General features: G+C 47.0%; 5 protein-coding genes across 5 annotated transcripts; 2 read left to right on the forward strand and 3 right to left on the reverse strand.

Moving 5' to 3' along the window:
* Positions 1-49: 49 nt before the first annotated feature.
* GLAREA_06990 (uncharacterized protein) lies at positions 50-406 on the reverse strand (the record flags this gene model as incomplete). Its single annotated transcript, XM_008080938.1, has 1 exon — positions 50-406. One exon carries the CDS (start codon positions 404-406, stop codon positions 50-52), a length of 357 nt encoding a protein of 118 aa, XP_008079129.1.
* A 106-nt stretch (positions 407-512) lies between these two features.
* Positions 513-1163, reverse strand: GLAREA_06991 (uncharacterized protein; the record flags this gene model as incomplete). Its single annotated transcript, XM_008080939.1, has 1 exon — positions 513-1163. One exon carries the CDS (start codon positions 1161-1163, stop codon positions 513-515), a length of 651 nt encoding a protein of 216 aa, XP_008079130.1.
* Positions 1164-3704: 2541 nt separating this feature from the next.
* On the forward strand, positions 3705-5285 carry GLAREA_06992 (FAD/NAD(P)-binding protein; the record flags this gene model as incomplete). Its single annotated transcript, XM_008080940.1, has 1 exon — positions 3705-5285. The coding sequence occupies one exon, from the start codon at positions 3705-3707 to the stop codon at positions 5283-5285; it is 1581 nt and encodes a 526-aa protein (XP_008079131.1).
* Positions 5286-5791: 506 nt separating this feature from the next.
* Positions 5792-9274, reverse strand: GLAREA_06993 (SET; the record flags this gene model as incomplete). The annotated part of the gene is made up of 3 exons (XM_008080941.1): positions 5792-6805; positions 6852-8045; positions 8093-9274. 3 exons carry the CDS (start codon positions 9272-9274, stop codon positions 5792-5794), a joined length of 3390 nt encoding a protein of 1129 aa, XP_008079132.1.
* Positions 9275-13829: 4555 nt separating this feature from the next.
* GLAREA_06994 (uncharacterized protein) lies at positions 13830-16168 on the forward strand (the record flags this gene model as incomplete). The annotated part of the gene is made up of 2 exons (XM_008080942.1): positions 13830-13852; positions 13903-16168. 2 exons carry the CDS (start codon positions 13830-13832, stop codon positions 16166-16168), a joined length of 2289 nt encoding a protein of 762 aa, XP_008079133.1.
* Between the last annotated feature and the right edge of the window lie 1025 nt (positions 16169-17193).

Below are 17193 nucleotides of genomic sequence, written 5' to 3' on the forward strand. Positions count from 1 at the left end.
TAGCAAGAAAAGTAAACTACACCTGTCACTTCCCTAATTTTTTTTTTTTCTATCTGGTGTGATTTCCAAGCTGCTTCGGCTCTTTGGCCTTGGCCGCCCTGCGCATTCTCCTTTCCTCTCGCCTCGAAAGACACGAAATCTTAGGAGCATAAAAGTCCACAACGCTGTGATCCAATCCGAATCGACGCAAAAAGGTCCTTGTATCTCCACGCAATTCCACGTCATTGTTAAGATCGACTTTTAATGTTCTGTCTTCGGGGTCTAGTTCATGAGCGTCTTTGATAAGAGCGACACACACTTGGATCCAGTTGATAATTCGAGTGGGGTCGAGAGTTGAATCGTGTTGATTAAATTCGAACATGGGAGATGGTTCGTTGTCCTCAAATTGTTTGCCAGAATAGGCCATTGCGGAATTCTGGGTCAGTTAGGGATCAGAAAACAGAGTTGGGTAATCGATAAGTAATAATGATTGAGTGGAAATAGGGGTAATGAGTTGAACGCCACGAACCTCATTACTCGACATTAGTTTGAAAGACTATACTTAACTCGTCGCATCTGAAGATTGTCGATAGGTTAGCATAATAGCTTTCATTGAGATTAGCTGTTTTCGACAAAGGTCGTGCCAAGGTATTCCACTGCGTGTAATCAGGAAGAAGGTCATTCAGTCTTTTCTCTAGAGCCCAAGCAGTTGCCATGAATCTGACAGTTGGCTGAACCATAAGATCCTTGGATATGTCATTTCCATTTCGATTCTTAGCAACGACATACACTCGGAGTCGTAAACTCTCGCCTTCGTTGTCTTTCCGTCGACCTTCCCTGTTGTCTTTGAGAAAATCATAATTGTCGGTCAAGATTTCGCAAAGGCGTTGGAACCTCGTCATGATACTATTGATATTCTCTCTAATTTCAAGATCAATTTGAATGACTGGTGATGTGATGTATGTCCTGAAAAATGGACCATGAGAACCGCTTGAATCTGTCCCGGCCAAGCGTCTTGGGTCTCTTGGGTTCCCAGTTTCCTCGTTCTGAACATCAACTTGCCAATTTTCGATTTCGGAGATTGAACTTGGATCGTGGAGTTCTTCAGCGTTGTTGGTCGGCGTACCAGGCGTTTGTTTTTCTCCGTCCAATGACGAGCTCATAAAATTCTCATTAATGAGCATTGTTTTGATGTGTTCCGACACTAGAGCAAGATGGATTAGAATTTGCTTGAGCAAAAGGGGATCTTTGATCTCACAACTATCTTTGGTCAATTCTGTCTTTTTGCTTTTCTCCTGAAAACTGAGTTGGGACCGGTTCTCCACAGCTGTTCCTTCGACACATGCTTTTGAACTGATGGAGCAGATTGCCAGCTCGAAGACTGTTCGGAAATGAAAATAATGCAGTAGTGGTGCAAACTTCGACATGATGATGATGGAAATCGAAACAACCAGATAGGAGTTGCTATTAAGCTGTTGACGTAGCGAATGAAGTATGATAACGATTGTCGAAAGTGTTAACAATGGATGAACGAATGATAGAGATTGTCTGTCTGCACAGAAACAAGAGATGGAACAGATCTCAAAGTCGCAGCAGATAGATCTTGGGAGCTCATGGAACGCTCTTTCTGCGTTCGTTGCCACAGGTAGCGATTACGAAACGTCGATGAAGGCAGTAGCAGCCACGTTTAATCACGAACTGACGCGCGCGTGATATTGCGGAGAAGCAGAGGAAATGACAATTGAGAATTTTCTGATCTGGATGATGAAGTAAGGTGCTGGCAGGAACTTTTGGAGGTCATAAGCATAGCAAAAGAAGGACGAAAGGAATACGAAACAATATGCATGATGCGTGAATAGAATGGAAAAGTGTATTTCCTGATGGGAGTTTCGAAACTTGATCATGTTCTCCCGTATGAGCTCTTAAGAAATCTGTGTCGTTGTAGTGATGAGAGCTGAGTATCAGAATAGTGTGCTCAATCCCTCCCATGTTTTCGCAAAGCAGAATAGAATATGTACTTCACTTAGAATCAACTCTGACAGCCAAAACAATAGAGAATAGTTAAAGAAATTGTTGTTTCTGGAGTCCAACAAAGCCACGAGTATGGTAGCAGAAGCTGGCAGGATCTTTCAACGGGTGGGAAGTTGTTATTGTCAAGTTCAAGAGGAGGAGGAAGAAAGGCGATGAAGACATCAATGTTGATGCCTCAGGCTGTAAGACTCTGAGCCTTATCCCAGTCAAATCCTGGAGATCGTCAGCGTAAGAACATTAATTTCACCACATCCTTACTGTTCTACAGAAGCCCGACGTTTTTCTGTACTCTCGATCGAATATGATGACAACAAGAATACTCCTTTCGTACTGATTCGCGAATCCGCAGACGCGCTCATCCACACGAACCACCATCCTTGAACACCCTCCCGTTTGCGACGCGACATTCCCTAAAAGAGGATCACGAAAACAATAGGTGCAATAGCATAGCAGTCCGAGATTGACGGATACACATTGAAATACAAGCGCGAACGAGCGGTCACGAAGCAGGATTCGTCGTCAACGAAGTTGCTGCCTTGTGGTGTTGTGCTTGTTCGAACCTCTGCGAAGGTCGTATCATCATACGTACAAGTCCACGACTCCCAACTCGCGTAATGTTAGTCTTATCTCGACTACATACCTCGCGAATAGACTGAAGACTCATTGTGCCGTCGGGTTTCAATGTGTTCCCGAGCGTAGCAGAGCTGGCTGGGAAGTAATTGGCTAGTTTCTCTATTCAAGGCAGCTGGAAAGAATCCTGTTCGATGAACCTCGGCTGGAAGGTTCTGGGTCTCAGAAAAGATATCCAGAATACCCATGGTGCTGGTATGAATGTGCTGTGTTAGTTAAGTTTATTCTTTGCTTCTAATTATTTACTTGTTTGTAGTTTCGCTATGATACCAGTACAGTAAAGACAGATAGATGGATCTACAGATTTATCGGATCTGCAGATAGCCATTCTGCCCCTTTCGTAGCTTATGATCTGGTCTCCAGGCAGTACGAGAGTCAATATAAATTGTCGAGTATCTACAACATGTAGAAAGTTATGTCTCTATCACTTTGGCTACATGTAGGTGTCGCAAAGTAAGACTATGTACATCTCCGATGTTACACAGAAAGTTCTGTATCTAGATAATAATATGATGAATCTGTTCCAGAAGTTTTGATGTACTCGTCCGACTCGAGCAGAATTATCCCCGTTACATCTAGTTTCCGTTTTTGAGTATTTCTGCTGCGGTTTCTCAAACAATTATGGTCGGCATTTATAAACATCCGAATAATACAAATCCCCCACCAGTATTCATCGAGCCAGCTTGCCTAGATAGACTTAGCTCTCTCCACCGAGGAAGCCATCTCAAAAGGATCTACCGCGCGTATCCAACCACACGGTTTCCACGGCCCCAATGTGCGCACCCGCGGGGAAAGCCACATAAATGTGTGCCTCGGCATCTAGTTGCGTACCTTAGTGAACCTCTGGTACATTATCGCCGTCATGGCTCGAGGCCGCAACCCTCCTTTGTCGACCCCTCCAAACATTTTCGCCTCGGCTTGATAATTTACTTTGAACGAGAATTAGGATTTTATATGAATAAGCCTGCTCTTTTCTCGTTGAAACATTTAACTTCATTTCCTTCTTCATCACGAAATCTAGCGACGTGGCAACGGAGCCGTGTAACCAGCCATCACGCCACAATATGGGTTCCATTTCAACTCCTAATACGGAGGAATTCGATGTAGTTATTGTCGGTGCCGGTCTTTCTGGCATCAATGCGGCTTATAGAGTTCAAACCCAGCTTCCCGGCTATACATATACCATTATCGAGGCTCGCAATGCAATAGGAGGTACCTGGGATCTCTTCCGATATCCTGGAATTCGATCGGACTCCGATCTACATACGTTTGGATTTCCATGGCGCCCTTGGTTGGCAGCAAAGGCGATTGCTGATGGCGATTCCATTCGGAACTATATTCGGGAATCAGCTGAGGAATTTGGTATCGATAAGAAGATTCAGTACAACACAAAATTAGTCGCAGCAGATTGGGGGTCTGATGAGCAAAAATGGTTCCTATCTACAGAAAGTAAAAATAAAGGAAGCTCGGGGAAATTGAAGGCACGATTTGTGGTTTTCTCAACTGGTTACTACGACTATGACGAGCCTCTCAAAGCCAACATTCCCAATCTTGAGGCTTTCAAAGGACAGACAATACATCCTCAATTTTGGCCGGAAGATCTGGACTACACCGGCAAGAAGATGGTCATCATTGGTTCTGGTGCTACAGCTATTACAATATTTCCGGTCGCTGCGAAGAAAGCAGCATCTGTCACAATGGTTCAACGCTCACCGACATACATTCTAGCTCTGCCAGCCGAAGATCCCACTGGTAATCTGATAAGACGATTCTTCCCAGCTTGGGTAGCAAGTCGAATCATGCGCTGGAAATACCTCATCCAACCCTACATCTTCTTCCAATTTTGCAGAGCCTTTCCAAACGCCGCCCGAAAGATAATGCACAAACAAGCACAGCAAAATCTCCCAAAGAACATCCCACTCGACCCTCACTTCAAACCGCGCTACAATCCCTGGGAACAACGTCTCTGCGTCTGTCCCGACGGCGACTTCTACACGGCGCTCAAAAACGGCAACACAGACATCGTAACCGGCAACATCAAATCCGTCACCGAAACCGGTCTCATCATGGACTCCGGCAAGGAAATCGACGCAGACATCATCATCACGGCGACGGGTCTCAAAATCATGCTCGCGGGCGGCACAAAAATAAGTATCGACGGCAAACACGTAAATCCAAACGAGAAATTCCTCTGGAAAAACACCATGATCCAAGATGTCCCCAACGCGGCCGTGATCATAGGATACACAAACGCTTCGTGGACGCTTGGTTCAGACACTGCTGCTCTGCTGATCTGTCGGATTCTCAAACGCATGGAGTCTATGAACCTCACTTCCGCAACGCCATCGCTCGGTCGCACGTCGTCGCCTTCGTCAAATGGTTATATCACCGGCAGCGAGGAGAAATTGAAAGTCAATGGTAACATCGAGGCGAGAGATCCGCAGTGGGACGGTATGAAGGAAATGAAGTTGCTGGATCTGAATAGCACGTATGTGGAGAAAGCAAAGGGAATCCTGCCCAAGACTGGCGATCGCGGACCGTGGCAGCCTCGAAGTAGTTATTTCGCTGATGCGTGGGGTTCGGTTTTTGGGAATATTACGAGGGGTGTGAGGTATGAGGGGGGTGGAGGGAAGAAGGTTGTTTGATATGTCCTTTAATCTCTGGTTAAATGAAGTAATTGTAATCGCGCGTTTATACATATAAATAATTTTGTACATCCAACTCATCCTCGAACCATAACCAATGCTCGCATAACTCACCTCATTCGTCCTGCCCCCATTCGTAATCCCTCATGCAACCAACAACGCTATCTCCATTCCCCACCGGCAACACCAAGATCGACATACATCTTTCCCAAACCCCCCATCTGCCGATCTCCCTCGGCAACGAACCTATTTCTCCGCTTTCTCAACTCAACCCCCTATTTTAGTTCGGCGTCTGCGTTTTAAGGGCATGGAGTTAGGGCGAGCCTTGCGTCGTATAAAAGTTCGATGTGCAACAAATGTTGGAATGGGGTTAGAGCATGTGGGTTAGGGTGGTGTGGGGATTAGTTATTTTAAGTTATCCAGGAGACGAAGCTGAGAATTGGGAAGGGAATGGGATGAATTATTATATAGCATATCTAAAATCACGCACTCACATCTAAACCGAATCATCTACTATACTTCAACGGCCTCATCCTCCGTCTCGTCGATTTCCTCGGCGGTCCCCCCTCCTCATAATCCTCCTCATCATCCTCCGCCTCCTCAAGCTCCAACCTGATCCTCTCCTCCTCAGCCTCCTCATCACTCCCCCCCAAATTCGGCGCGCTCTTCCTCGCCTTCTGCTGTTTCCTCGCCATCCCCGTCCCCGTCCCGCTCTCCGCAAAAACCCCGCGTTGGTCCTTCCTCCTCTTATCCACGCCGTCCAACAAATCCAGCGCTTCTTCCCCGGTCACAACACCTTTCTTCGTGCTCTCCCTCACCTTCGGTAGTTTCTTATCCAAGCCGTGTTTCTCAGCGAATTTCTTGCCGTAGTTGAATAGTAACTCTTCGCCCGGTTCGATATCTCGTAACGCGACGAATTTGATCCGATGCTCCCCGTTAACCCAGTAGATTTTAGCTTCGATGTTCAGCCCGTCTGCGGTAGTCGCCGCGTGATTAAAGTAACGCGTTTTGTTCCCGAACCGTGCGGCATCGATGACCCATTCGCTATTGAGATCGAAGAGAAAAGAGAGGTATTTGCGGTCGTAGACGATACCCCGCCTGTCGGCTTCGAGATTGGATATAATCTCCCCTTTATACTCGCTCACGAAGCTTCCTTTGCGAATGGCTTCTGCGGTGTAACAGCCGAATCCAGCAATTTCGCTTTCGCCAATGATGAGACGTTTGGAGACGTTTCGCTGGATGGATACGTTCTGGCAGCCGGTTTCGAAGAGTGTATCGTCGTAGCGAACGGCTGGGTTGATGCGTTCGACGGCGCCGCAGGAGTTGCATAAGGGACCGCATTCGCGGTTCAGTTGGATACAGATGCAGTTTTCGGAGTTGCAACATAGCCCGGTAAGTTGTAGACATGAACATCCTGTAAAGCGGCGGGGACAGTCTTTCGGACAGCTACAGAAAGATTCGCAGAGTATGTTGGCTTCAACACAAGGACAAGACGTCGAACATGGCCCCGAATGGGTACACTGGGCGAGTTAGACATGCTTGAGTGAGATTGTGATGAGAACTTACTGGATTCGCTTGGCTCATTTCTTCATGAGCGTGAGCAGAAGTTACTTTTTGCCAGTCTCCTTTTAAGGTTTTCTTTCTACTGTCATACCACTCTGGACGTTTGGCACGGGCGTGGGAGACAGGTGATTGATCTAGATGTAAATCCAAACCACCTTCACTTTCAAACTTCTCGATCTCTGCATGTACTTTCCAGCAGGGCAGACTAAGAGCCTCTGCAATGGTACAAGATCGACGTTGTCGATTCCTGATTGTAATCGTCATTAGATGAATATTTTCCAACTGTGGTGGACTAAAATCTGGAGAATCGCTAGGTCGACTCCGTGAGGAATGCCTGCATTCGGGGGAGCACTTTTTAGGTACATTGTCGTTATAGCTAGACTCTTCTTCTTCTACAGCTACTCTCTCGTTGTACTTTCTCAGTAGCTCAGCTGGTTGCATAGTAAGTCGCTGTGGAGCAGTCAGATAATTCATATTCTCCGACTGCAATTTTTGGCCTTCATCTCCAAATTCGGGTGCTCGCTCCCATGTATATTCTCCGTGGCTTTGGCAATCAACCGCGGAGCAAATCTGACAAGTTAAAGTAATGTACGTTTCCAAATGAGCAAGTGGCGATGTAGTGGCATTTGCATCGAGACTTTTGCGATTTGGTTTTCGAATAAGTTCGCTCAATTCCAGGATTCGCTCATTCGACAAGATTACTTCTCGAAGGGAAATTCTATGGACAATTTGCCAAGCGTCTGAGAAGCGAGAGGCCATTTTGTGAAGAGCTGGGGGCAAGGTGCCTCCTAGTCCTTTTAGGAGGCCATCTCGAAAGCTCTTTCCTAATGCCGTATCTTCCTTTATAAGGTATTGCTCTAGTATTCGTCTCGTACATGGCATAGGAAGCTCCTCGAGCCACCAGTCGAGATTTGAGAAAAGTAGGTTACGATCCTCCTTATCTCTACTAGATTCGTTATCAGCTGTTTTGTAGGCAGACTGAAGCTCCTTTTGTAATCGCTGTCCATTTCTCCCAACCGGATCCTCATCATTCTCCAGAAATGGAATGAATCGGAGCTTCTCACCATCCGGAGTTAATATATTTCGACGGACCATGGTTACATCTCCGTATCGAGGAACACGTTTTACCTCTGATTTGAAAGATTTAGTTAGAATCCTAGTTCGTGTTTTATGATATTTCGCGCCGCCATTGGGCGTCTGATATATGTCAGTCATAGTAGCGACAGTTTTTGAATTGCACTTACAAATGTATCGACCGCAATCGAAGCCTTTTTGGAGGATTTTCGATCATCAGGATCAATCTCCACACTCTTCATTGCGGCAAATGGTGACACCTCATCATACGATCTCGTGACTGATTGAATATGCGTCCTCGCACTTCGAAGTAATATATCCACTGTTGCCGAATGGTTGTCTCGTAGCTCTTGAACGAATTCCAAAAGCAGCTCCTGAATCTCAGCGGTCGTAATATGTATATTATCCTTTGAACGGAGAGACTTTGACGTAATTGTATTAGCATTTGCTTTTGGTTGTGATGCACTAGGCAACTCCGAGGACGGTGTTGCTTCTCGACTATCAGAAGATGAATTTGGTACCCCAGTTCCTTCATTAGTTGGCGGATCAATGTCTTTTGAACTTAAATCTTGAGACCCTCGAAGGTCTTCCAGCATAAGCAAGCGTTCAATGGCGGGATCATCTCGCCCGTTGGACCGAGCTCTTCGTTTTCCTGAAGACTTCACTTTATATAACCCAAAGCTCAAAGATGAAGAAGAAGTGCGTTCATCTTGACTGATGCCAGCCTCTGAAACTTTGGAAGATACGGTACTTAAACGCTGTGTGACCTCACGAGACGGGCGCACTTCACGACGGGGTGCTTTCTGGCGATTTGGAATGGTAAAGTTGTTTATCCCTGGAAGATTTGGGAATTCGTTCTGTAAATTGAGTTCCCGAGAGGACTTGGCTTTGATTATACGTCCACTTGATTGAAAGGGAATCGATCCTTCAGACTGTGTGGCCGAGTCTTTTGAGAGCCCCTTGGTCTGTGGATTTATGAATTTTGCTGGAGGGGCAAACTTAGAAGCTGGTAGCCTCTGAGCCGTTACTGGTGAAGTCTTAAACTGTAAATTTGACTGTGTAGAGGCTTCGCCGTCAGAACTTCCTGGTCTTGTCGAGACACGTTTCGAGGCACGTGCTTCACGTCCTATATGTCCACCACCTCTCTTCCTGGTTTCCGACCTCGCTGGGAGTATTTTCAGCTTTGGCTGAGATACCAACGGCTGAGGTGAGGAAGAGTCTGATTCCGAATCCGAAATTTCTATGGGCTCAGCCACCGTAGACCTTCGCGTTGGGTTGTTGAGCCTTGGAAGCTCCTCGTCAGAACCATCGTCCTTAGTCAGATCGATGATATAGTCCTTGACTGGGGGCATTGCAACCTTTCAACATGCCTCGTCGTCGTCTGATGTTGCAAGTACTTTGGTCTAGGTTTGTAACCGTTTGCTGCTCTGTTTGCTCAAGATATCACATGACCTTTAAAAGCTGAAACATGTAATCATTTGGCGTGAAAACTCATAAACTGACTGATGAATTTTTGACTTGAGGAAGTACATTAGATATGTGTTAGAAAATATAAACTGGGGTCTAGGTTAACAATTACCTACTATTTACTATTGTTGACAATGGTGAATGGCCATTGACATCCAAGACCCACTTTTCACCTGTATATCTATTAAGCGGGATATCAAAGCTGAAGGAGCTTTGTCGTTGGGTGATTGAGTCTCAAATCTTGTATTGTGTTGCAAATTGACTTCCTTCGCGAACGCGACGGAGACTTGGCATAATTTGCATTGCTACCCTGTTGGTAACGTGCATAACTATTGCATAAGAATTCCTCCAGGACCAGGTGGTCTGTGCGAAAGTCAATATACTTCCCTTCAAAGAAATGCTCTCAAGTCAACAACTCAATGTCCTTGTGATATGCAAAGATCAAAAACAACACCTACTGACATTCTACTTTCAATCGTATCGTCTCATTGTTTTCGTTGTTATGCAATATACATTCCGGTTGCTATTCTGTCCAGCCTTTCATTGGAGCGCATATGTTTTGGTCCTTACATACACCACCCCATCTAATACACTTTTGCCTGACCAGACCTTTCTGTACAGAATTGCATTGCAGAGTCAGGCCCTTTGATAGCTCAGGTGGAGTCACCGTTGCGTCCTCCTCATCCAAAGAAATATCGCGAATTATTGCTAGTTCAATTGCTCTATGTAGAGCTATTTTCTTGAAATTTAGCCAAAGAGAATAATCGGCCTCACTATAGAGCGGACCTTTGCTTTTCTAACTCTTTCAACAGATAACGATGCTCATGTGCTTGATTCTCTGATTATAGGCGAGTCACGGACTCACATCATTTCTCGATTCGGTTGCAGCAACTGTTATCAGATTGGTTGGCTAAGTACTGTGCATTTATCAACCATAATACCCAAGAACTATGAGCACACTACAATGCTTCAATATCGTTTCATTCTCCACCTATGCAGGTCGACGTTTTTGGGCAGCTCTCGGACCCAAAGCTATTTTAAACTTTGTGGTGCGTATCCCGGGCTTTGGGGATGACAAGACTGGTTCGCTTTTCTGTTTCATATACTTCGAAGTACTTTTGTCCTACTCGAAATGCTTGTTGTTGTTCAGATGGCTTCAATGCTGTGATGTGGCTCCCACCACCCGAGAACTTGGTTTGAGTATGGAGATGAATCAGCTGTGCTTTCCGCATCCGGCTCAAACGCAGACCAAGTCAGAGTAAATACGGGAGCACGATTGAAAAGCCGATTTGGAAGGCGGGAACAAATTCTGCTGCGGGCAACCCGGCATGCCGCACAAAGATATGCAGGTGAGAGCTCACGCATATGTTCCAGAAACGTGGATGATGAGAATTGGCTTTCTGGCTATCAAGCAGTACCAATGGATTCCTCCCATTGAAAGCTAATTGCAACGTCAGAATCAATCCCAAGAATCTGTCGCAACCTTTGCTTTTTTTCTACGGAACGTGTTCAGATCAAGATGCCGGTTATCGTTGCTCAACTTCCGCGAGCCCCTGCCAGATGAAGGCGATGGTAGCCATTGATAGGAGCCCTTGGCTAAGACTGTGGGGTACGATCTTTAACTAACGGATGGAGCAAGGCCTCCGTTTGGACATCATCTAGCTTGAAGATCTTGGGGTTGAAGCAACGGTATTATTCGCGATATCTATGTTTTTCAGGCAATTGATCATCGATAAGAACATTCGAGAGCCTGTAAAGATACGTACCTGGTCCTGTCTATTATGAGCACATTTCTCTCCGAGCAAGCAACAAATCTCGTTAGAATCCCTTTCGTAGACTCCCCCAAGTGAAAGGCGGACGCTTTTGTTTATGCCATTGCCATATGTGAATATGTTAGCGAAATGGTGGAAATGAGGCCCTTCACTTTGCTGACGGCGACGTGAATCCTACTGGGACCTCACGATGTCACAAGTACCCCCACAACCGTCAAGGTGGAACAAACACCCATGGATATATTTGACCACTTATTCATGAAGATTTCAATGGATTCGAGGTCTTGGATTTTCCACTAGCCTACCAAACAACAAATCGGTGCCGTTTTTAATGTCTCGTGCCCCTGTATTTGGGGATTAATTGTTCAATCTGGTCATAGTTTCGTTGATAGACACAGGCTTTGTTGTACCGCACCTATGAACGTCTCAGATGTAATTGAATTTTGTGGTCGTCACATCTCATTTGCTTCTCATCTGAATAATAATCGTCGAATCTTTTATGGGTTTCCTCAACCCTCTTTTCTTTCGCAATTATTGCGATTTTTGGGGATCGGCTCTAGGTTCAGGGCCTCGGCGGGGTGAACTTAGTTGCACGGCAGTGCTGAGCACTGAGTTCAGCGGCTGAAATTCAATTGTTTGCCGCGAGTTTATTATCTTCAGGGTCTATCCCATCTAAAGCTTCAAGAAGCTGTGACGTTCATGAGCCTGGACTCGAAATTTGCCCGTGATCGTTAGTTGGTTTCATATATTTTACAACACATCCCACGTATGTTGACCAATCTGTTTCTCGCCTACCAGGCTACCGGGCGAGCTTTCAGATGGCAGTTCAACTCAGCCGAGGAACGTCACGGTATCTTGCCAAATTACCCCAATCAACAGGGCACTGATCCTGTTAGCAAAACCCACCAACGTGATGTTTTTCCAGAGTTGCGGAGGACGTCGCACAGGAGCTAGAGTACGAGTACGGAGTCGACTTGCTTCTTTTGCTGCCTTGCAGCTGCACTCAAGTACCGTTCAACTAGTCTGTTTGTCAGCCGTTCAATTCGATGCAGACCACTGTGAAGCTCCGAGGCGTGCAAACCGCAAGCAAAGAGCGATATTTCGGGCCTCGCAGCCTGTTCTCTTTTGTGTTCGCTTGCCAGGATATCATGTCCAGACTCCAGAGGCTCAGCGACACTTTTTTACTATGACTAAAAAGTATCTCACCCTGCACTGCTCTAATCATCATCAAGCGGCCTGACTTTGTTGCGGCACAGTCGTCTTGAGTCTGACAGCGGGCGCCAGTGCGAGTTCAAAAAAAACTGCCAAGAACGCGCTCTCCGTACCGCGATGGAGTGGAATTTCCAGGCTTTCAGCCCTCAGAGGTCCGTGACAACCCCTTTCTGTTGAGCGAAAGGTGGTGCCTCACTTTGCCGAGCTATGCCCCTTTGATATCACGTCCGACTTACCATGGCACCTGGCGCTCAGCAGCTTGCAAGTGCTCTAGCAATAAAACTATTACTATGGTTGTCTTGAACGAGCCAAAAGTACGAGTTACTATGTCTAGTTACCGTTACTAGTAACTAGCCCGCTAACGCCTCTCTATTACCTCCTGCACATGTATTCGCTCAGGCCAGAGGGAGAGGATCTCTCCAGTTTCTCTCGGTTCGGTATCCAGTCCGCGCTCTCGCTCCTACGGATTTCTTTCCTTCTTGCCTTCTACAGTGGAGCTAGTGCAGACGCCACATTGTTCGAAGTCGGTATTGACTCTCCTCGATCATCCTTGTTTGCTGTCATCGTGCCCTCGCACCCTCGTCTGGCCCTCCAGAGTGTTTCCCCCCAGTAAATTGTTCTCTCCCCTGTCTGTTCTGTCCTCACAGCAGAGCAGAGCAGAGCACGAAAGAACGCTTAAAGGCTTAAAATGTTATGCAGGAACCGGTCAAAGAAGGTGTGATCAGGGGTTGGTCTCGCGGTGACCAGGATCCAGATTTCTTCATTAATGAGTTATCCCCAGTCACTAGCAAAACCCTTCCCCTTCCCACCTGCTTGCCTTTGAACCTCGCCTCGCTCCACGGCACGCCTCGTCCGCACTTCTCATTTATGCTGTATCATGTCTTGACGTTCTTCTTCATCGCCAGCGTCCCTTGACTTGTTCTCCTCTGCCCGGCGACACATCTCGTTCGTGGGACTGACTGCGCGGTCGAGGATTCCAGCGTTCTTATTCAGCCTTTCTGCGACCTGTGTTTCCGACTCCCCACAAAGCGAGACGCATCAGCCAGCAACTCCACCGTCCCCTAAGAATTGACCTCGCCATCGCGACGCGACAGAACACAGAGAACCTTCCATAGAAGCACGTATCCGAGTCGAACGGTCTGCGTCCGTACCGTCAACTGCACTGCACCACTGCGGAGGCCTCATTTTCGACGAATGGAACGACTGGAGCGGAACTGTCAGCTTGGAATTTGCGTGTTGCGGCCGTTGATTCGATATGGCTTCACCTAGCCCGACGAGTCCACCACTTCCGACTCGAGAACAATGTTTCTCGTTGTCGGAGGCTCAGTGCCATAAGATCCTATTACATCGCGACCCAAATAATAATCGGGCAAACAAGAATTGGGAATTGGTGCATCAGCCCGAATTGGTGCGGTTGTACATGACCATGATAAGCTTTCCACAGATTCGGGACTCGATGAAACAGAACCTGGACTACTGGTAAGTGTTTGAAGTATCCATTGTTGCGCTGTTGCTCAATTCATCAATAGTTACAAAACATATGCGAACCGGTATAAAGATTGGCATCTTCCAGTGGATCGCTGCGAACGAGAGCAGACCGTGCGAGAATTATTTGCGCTGGTATCAGATTCAACTAATTATCAATCGTCATCGTCATCTTCAGTAAACTCTTCTAGACTACCAATCCGTCCTTTGCAGCCGCATCCAAGTCCCCAGGTCTCTCAATCACCACAACCAGCGCAACAGCCATACTCGGTGCCACAAGATTTCTTATTTCCACCGCAACAACCACCACCAAACTACCCTCCACCTAGTCATCCTCCACCTCAGCACCCGATACATCCTCCTCAGCAACTACCACCGCAACATCTACCGCCTCAGCTTCTACCACCACAACGTCCACCTCCTCAGCAACCTCTTCCACGACCTCCTCCGCCTCGAAGAGGTACGTCGCACCATTCGGTCCCGAAACCTTCACCTCTCTTTCAGTCTACTATCAAACAGGAAGACTTTATGGAACTGGACCACATGTCTCACTACCAACCAATGCTCAAACAGGAGCTCTTCAGCGAACCGGAGCAGATGACTAATTATCAGCCAAGCATCGAAGAGGAAAACTTCGTAGAAGTAGATCAGATGTCCAACTATCAACCAAGTATCAAGCAGGAGAGCTTTCGGGAAATGGATCAAATGTCTAATTATCAGCCAAGTATGAAGCAGGACAATTTCCGGGACTCAGACCAGATGTCTATCGCTTCGACAGCCACGTGGTCGACTGGAAGTGCTCCATCAGCTTACAGCTATTACGACGAGACATTTTCGTCCCCTCGCTACTCTGTTTCTACCATGAACTCTTCGGTGAGTTCGGGAAGCCGTATTCCACACGGATTCAGCCTCGCTGGACAACGACCGCTGAGACAAGCGAGACATGATCCGCGAGCCGGGACCTGGAACGAGCTCCTTCGAGTTGTTCCCTGCGGAAAAGATCACAGTCGACTTCATTGGAACGTACCGTTTCCCACTTGTACACTTTGTGGCTTTTCACAGTGGCATGCGCTCATGATTCAAGCACGGAGCATTGATATCAGCACTTTCGTCACCGCCATGATTGGGTTGAGGGATATTTGCAGTCCAGACTTTGCGGGGAACCAGTCGCTGCACTTCCTGATGGCTGCTGGGGTTGGAATGGATTATTTCAGACAGCCTCTGTTGGATATGGGTTCTAGTCAGAATGTCTTTGGCCAGAATCCTCTCCACGTACTCGACCCCCAGGACCTGGGCGAAGAATTGATTGGTTTCTTAGGATGGTTCAAGGCTAAGGAACATCCAGAAGGGTTGTTGCTTACTCAACGAGATATCAAAGGACGTACACCGATGCATTATCTATTACAACAACCACTCGAACGACACATGTACGCCAAAATGCTCGAAGTCTTCCCCTATGAACATCACCAGCTCCGAACCTTTGACACAAGCGGCCGCACCGCCGTCATGTTAATGAGCAAAGCAGCATCCAAGATTAAAGCCATCTCACCAGCAGACTACGCTCGAATCCAAGCCGGAATCAGCGAGACCAAACTCTACCAGTCCCAAGGCGACGGTACGCCCAGCAACCAGAGTCTCTACGGCTTCCACGACATCGCCCGCGGAGCCCGTGGTACCTCCTACATGGGCGCCTACTTCGAATGTCGAATCTGCAACCGCACCGACGCCCACAGCAACTCCTATCTTGCCCAAATGATCTGCGCCTGCACCGCCGGCCGCGACCGTAACGGCCCCGACGACACCGGCATGACCGCCGCTCACGCCCTCGTAACCCAAGAACGCTGCAACGACGACCACCGTCAATCCCCCGAGAAACCCTCTCAAACCACCGACCTCCTCCGCGTGCTCATCCCCGAACACGACAAGACGCTCCGCGAGGTCCTTCACGTCCTCGACCGCGACGGCAACACCCTCACGCACAACATCGCCGTGCGCGGCCTCGACGAACTACTCACCTACATCCTCAGCCTCGAAGTCCCCTCCCGTCGCAAAGCCATGGTGAATTCCTGTTCGCGCGGCCCGAAAGGTCATGATTGGAGCGTGCTCGCTGCCGTGCATGCGAAATTCGATGATACGGTGCAGAAGATCAGGATTTCGGCTGTGACGGGCGATACTAGTCTGCGCCATCGTCTGATTGAGAAGAGTAATCGTCTTACGAAGGTTAAACACATCTTGCTTGCTGAGGGCGCCGAGATGAATCCTAGTACGCGCGCGAGATGGCAGATCTGGTGGCCGAATCAACAGGTTTAGCGGTTGTGATAGGGAGCACAGTACCTTGACCGAGGATCTTTCTTTTTTTTGTTTAAGCGATACCCCCTCATATGTGTAAATATAGTAGTTGTCTTAATCTCGTTTGTAGTTTTTTTTTCGTTTTTCAGATACCCTTTTTTTGTTTGTACGACCGCTGAATTGCGAGCGATATATTCATGGTGGGAATTTTTTGGGTGGAGAGACGGGGTTGTTGATGGAGAAAGGGGTTTTATATGCATTCATGAGGGCTTATATATGGGTGGTTGTTTTTTGTTGGCCAAAAAAAAAGTTGGGGGGGTAAAAAGGGTGGGTTTTGGGAGGAGGGGAGGTTGTAGATGTGTGTAATTTTAGGATATAGGGATGGTGGAGGGTGTTGTGTATATAGGATATAGGGGAAAGATGAGTGGTGGGTTGGAGAAAAGTGAAGGGGAGATGGAGAAGAAGGTAGGAGATGGATAAAAAGTAAATATGTAAATGGAGGATGGAAAAAAAATCGAAATATTTAAACACTTGATTGAGTTCTCTTTCCTTCGTGTGATTCATTTGTTGGTTTTTAGTCTAAGGTAGGTGCTTAAGTTTAAGATAATCTTTAGATGTGAAAAGGTATCTATGTAACTTATAATTATATTAATGTGTTGTACCTCTCAATGAAACCTACCAGAACTTGTCAAAATAGGAAGTTCTATACAGAGCAAGCTGCCTAACAATTGGGAAGATAATAAGGGGAAACGGAGTGACTTGCCTTACAGTGTTACTTACATGAATAGCCTAAGAAGAGTATTAGAAAAGCTGTATATGAACGTATCTCCGTAGCTCTTGGAATTCTCATGTCACAGCTACGTAAAGCCGCAATCTGAAAGTAACTTCCGGGAATTCCGTACACTACCTGTCAAATCACTCTCCATCTGAGATCGGGACCTCCTAGTGTAATAACTATAGATCAAACACTAACCCCGCTAACTACAATTCCAGGCTCTCTAGTCAGGTACTAGACCACCACTCCTCTAAAGTACGGCCACGTTGCG

The sequence above is a fragment of the Glarea lozoyensis genome (genome assembly GCF_000409485.1).
Source record: "Glarea lozoyensis ATCC 20868 chromosome Unknown GLAREA14, whole genome shotgun sequence".
Classification (NCBI taxonomy): Eukaryota; Fungi; Ascomycota; class Leotiomycetes; order Helotiales; family Helotiaceae; genus Glarea; species Glarea lozoyensis.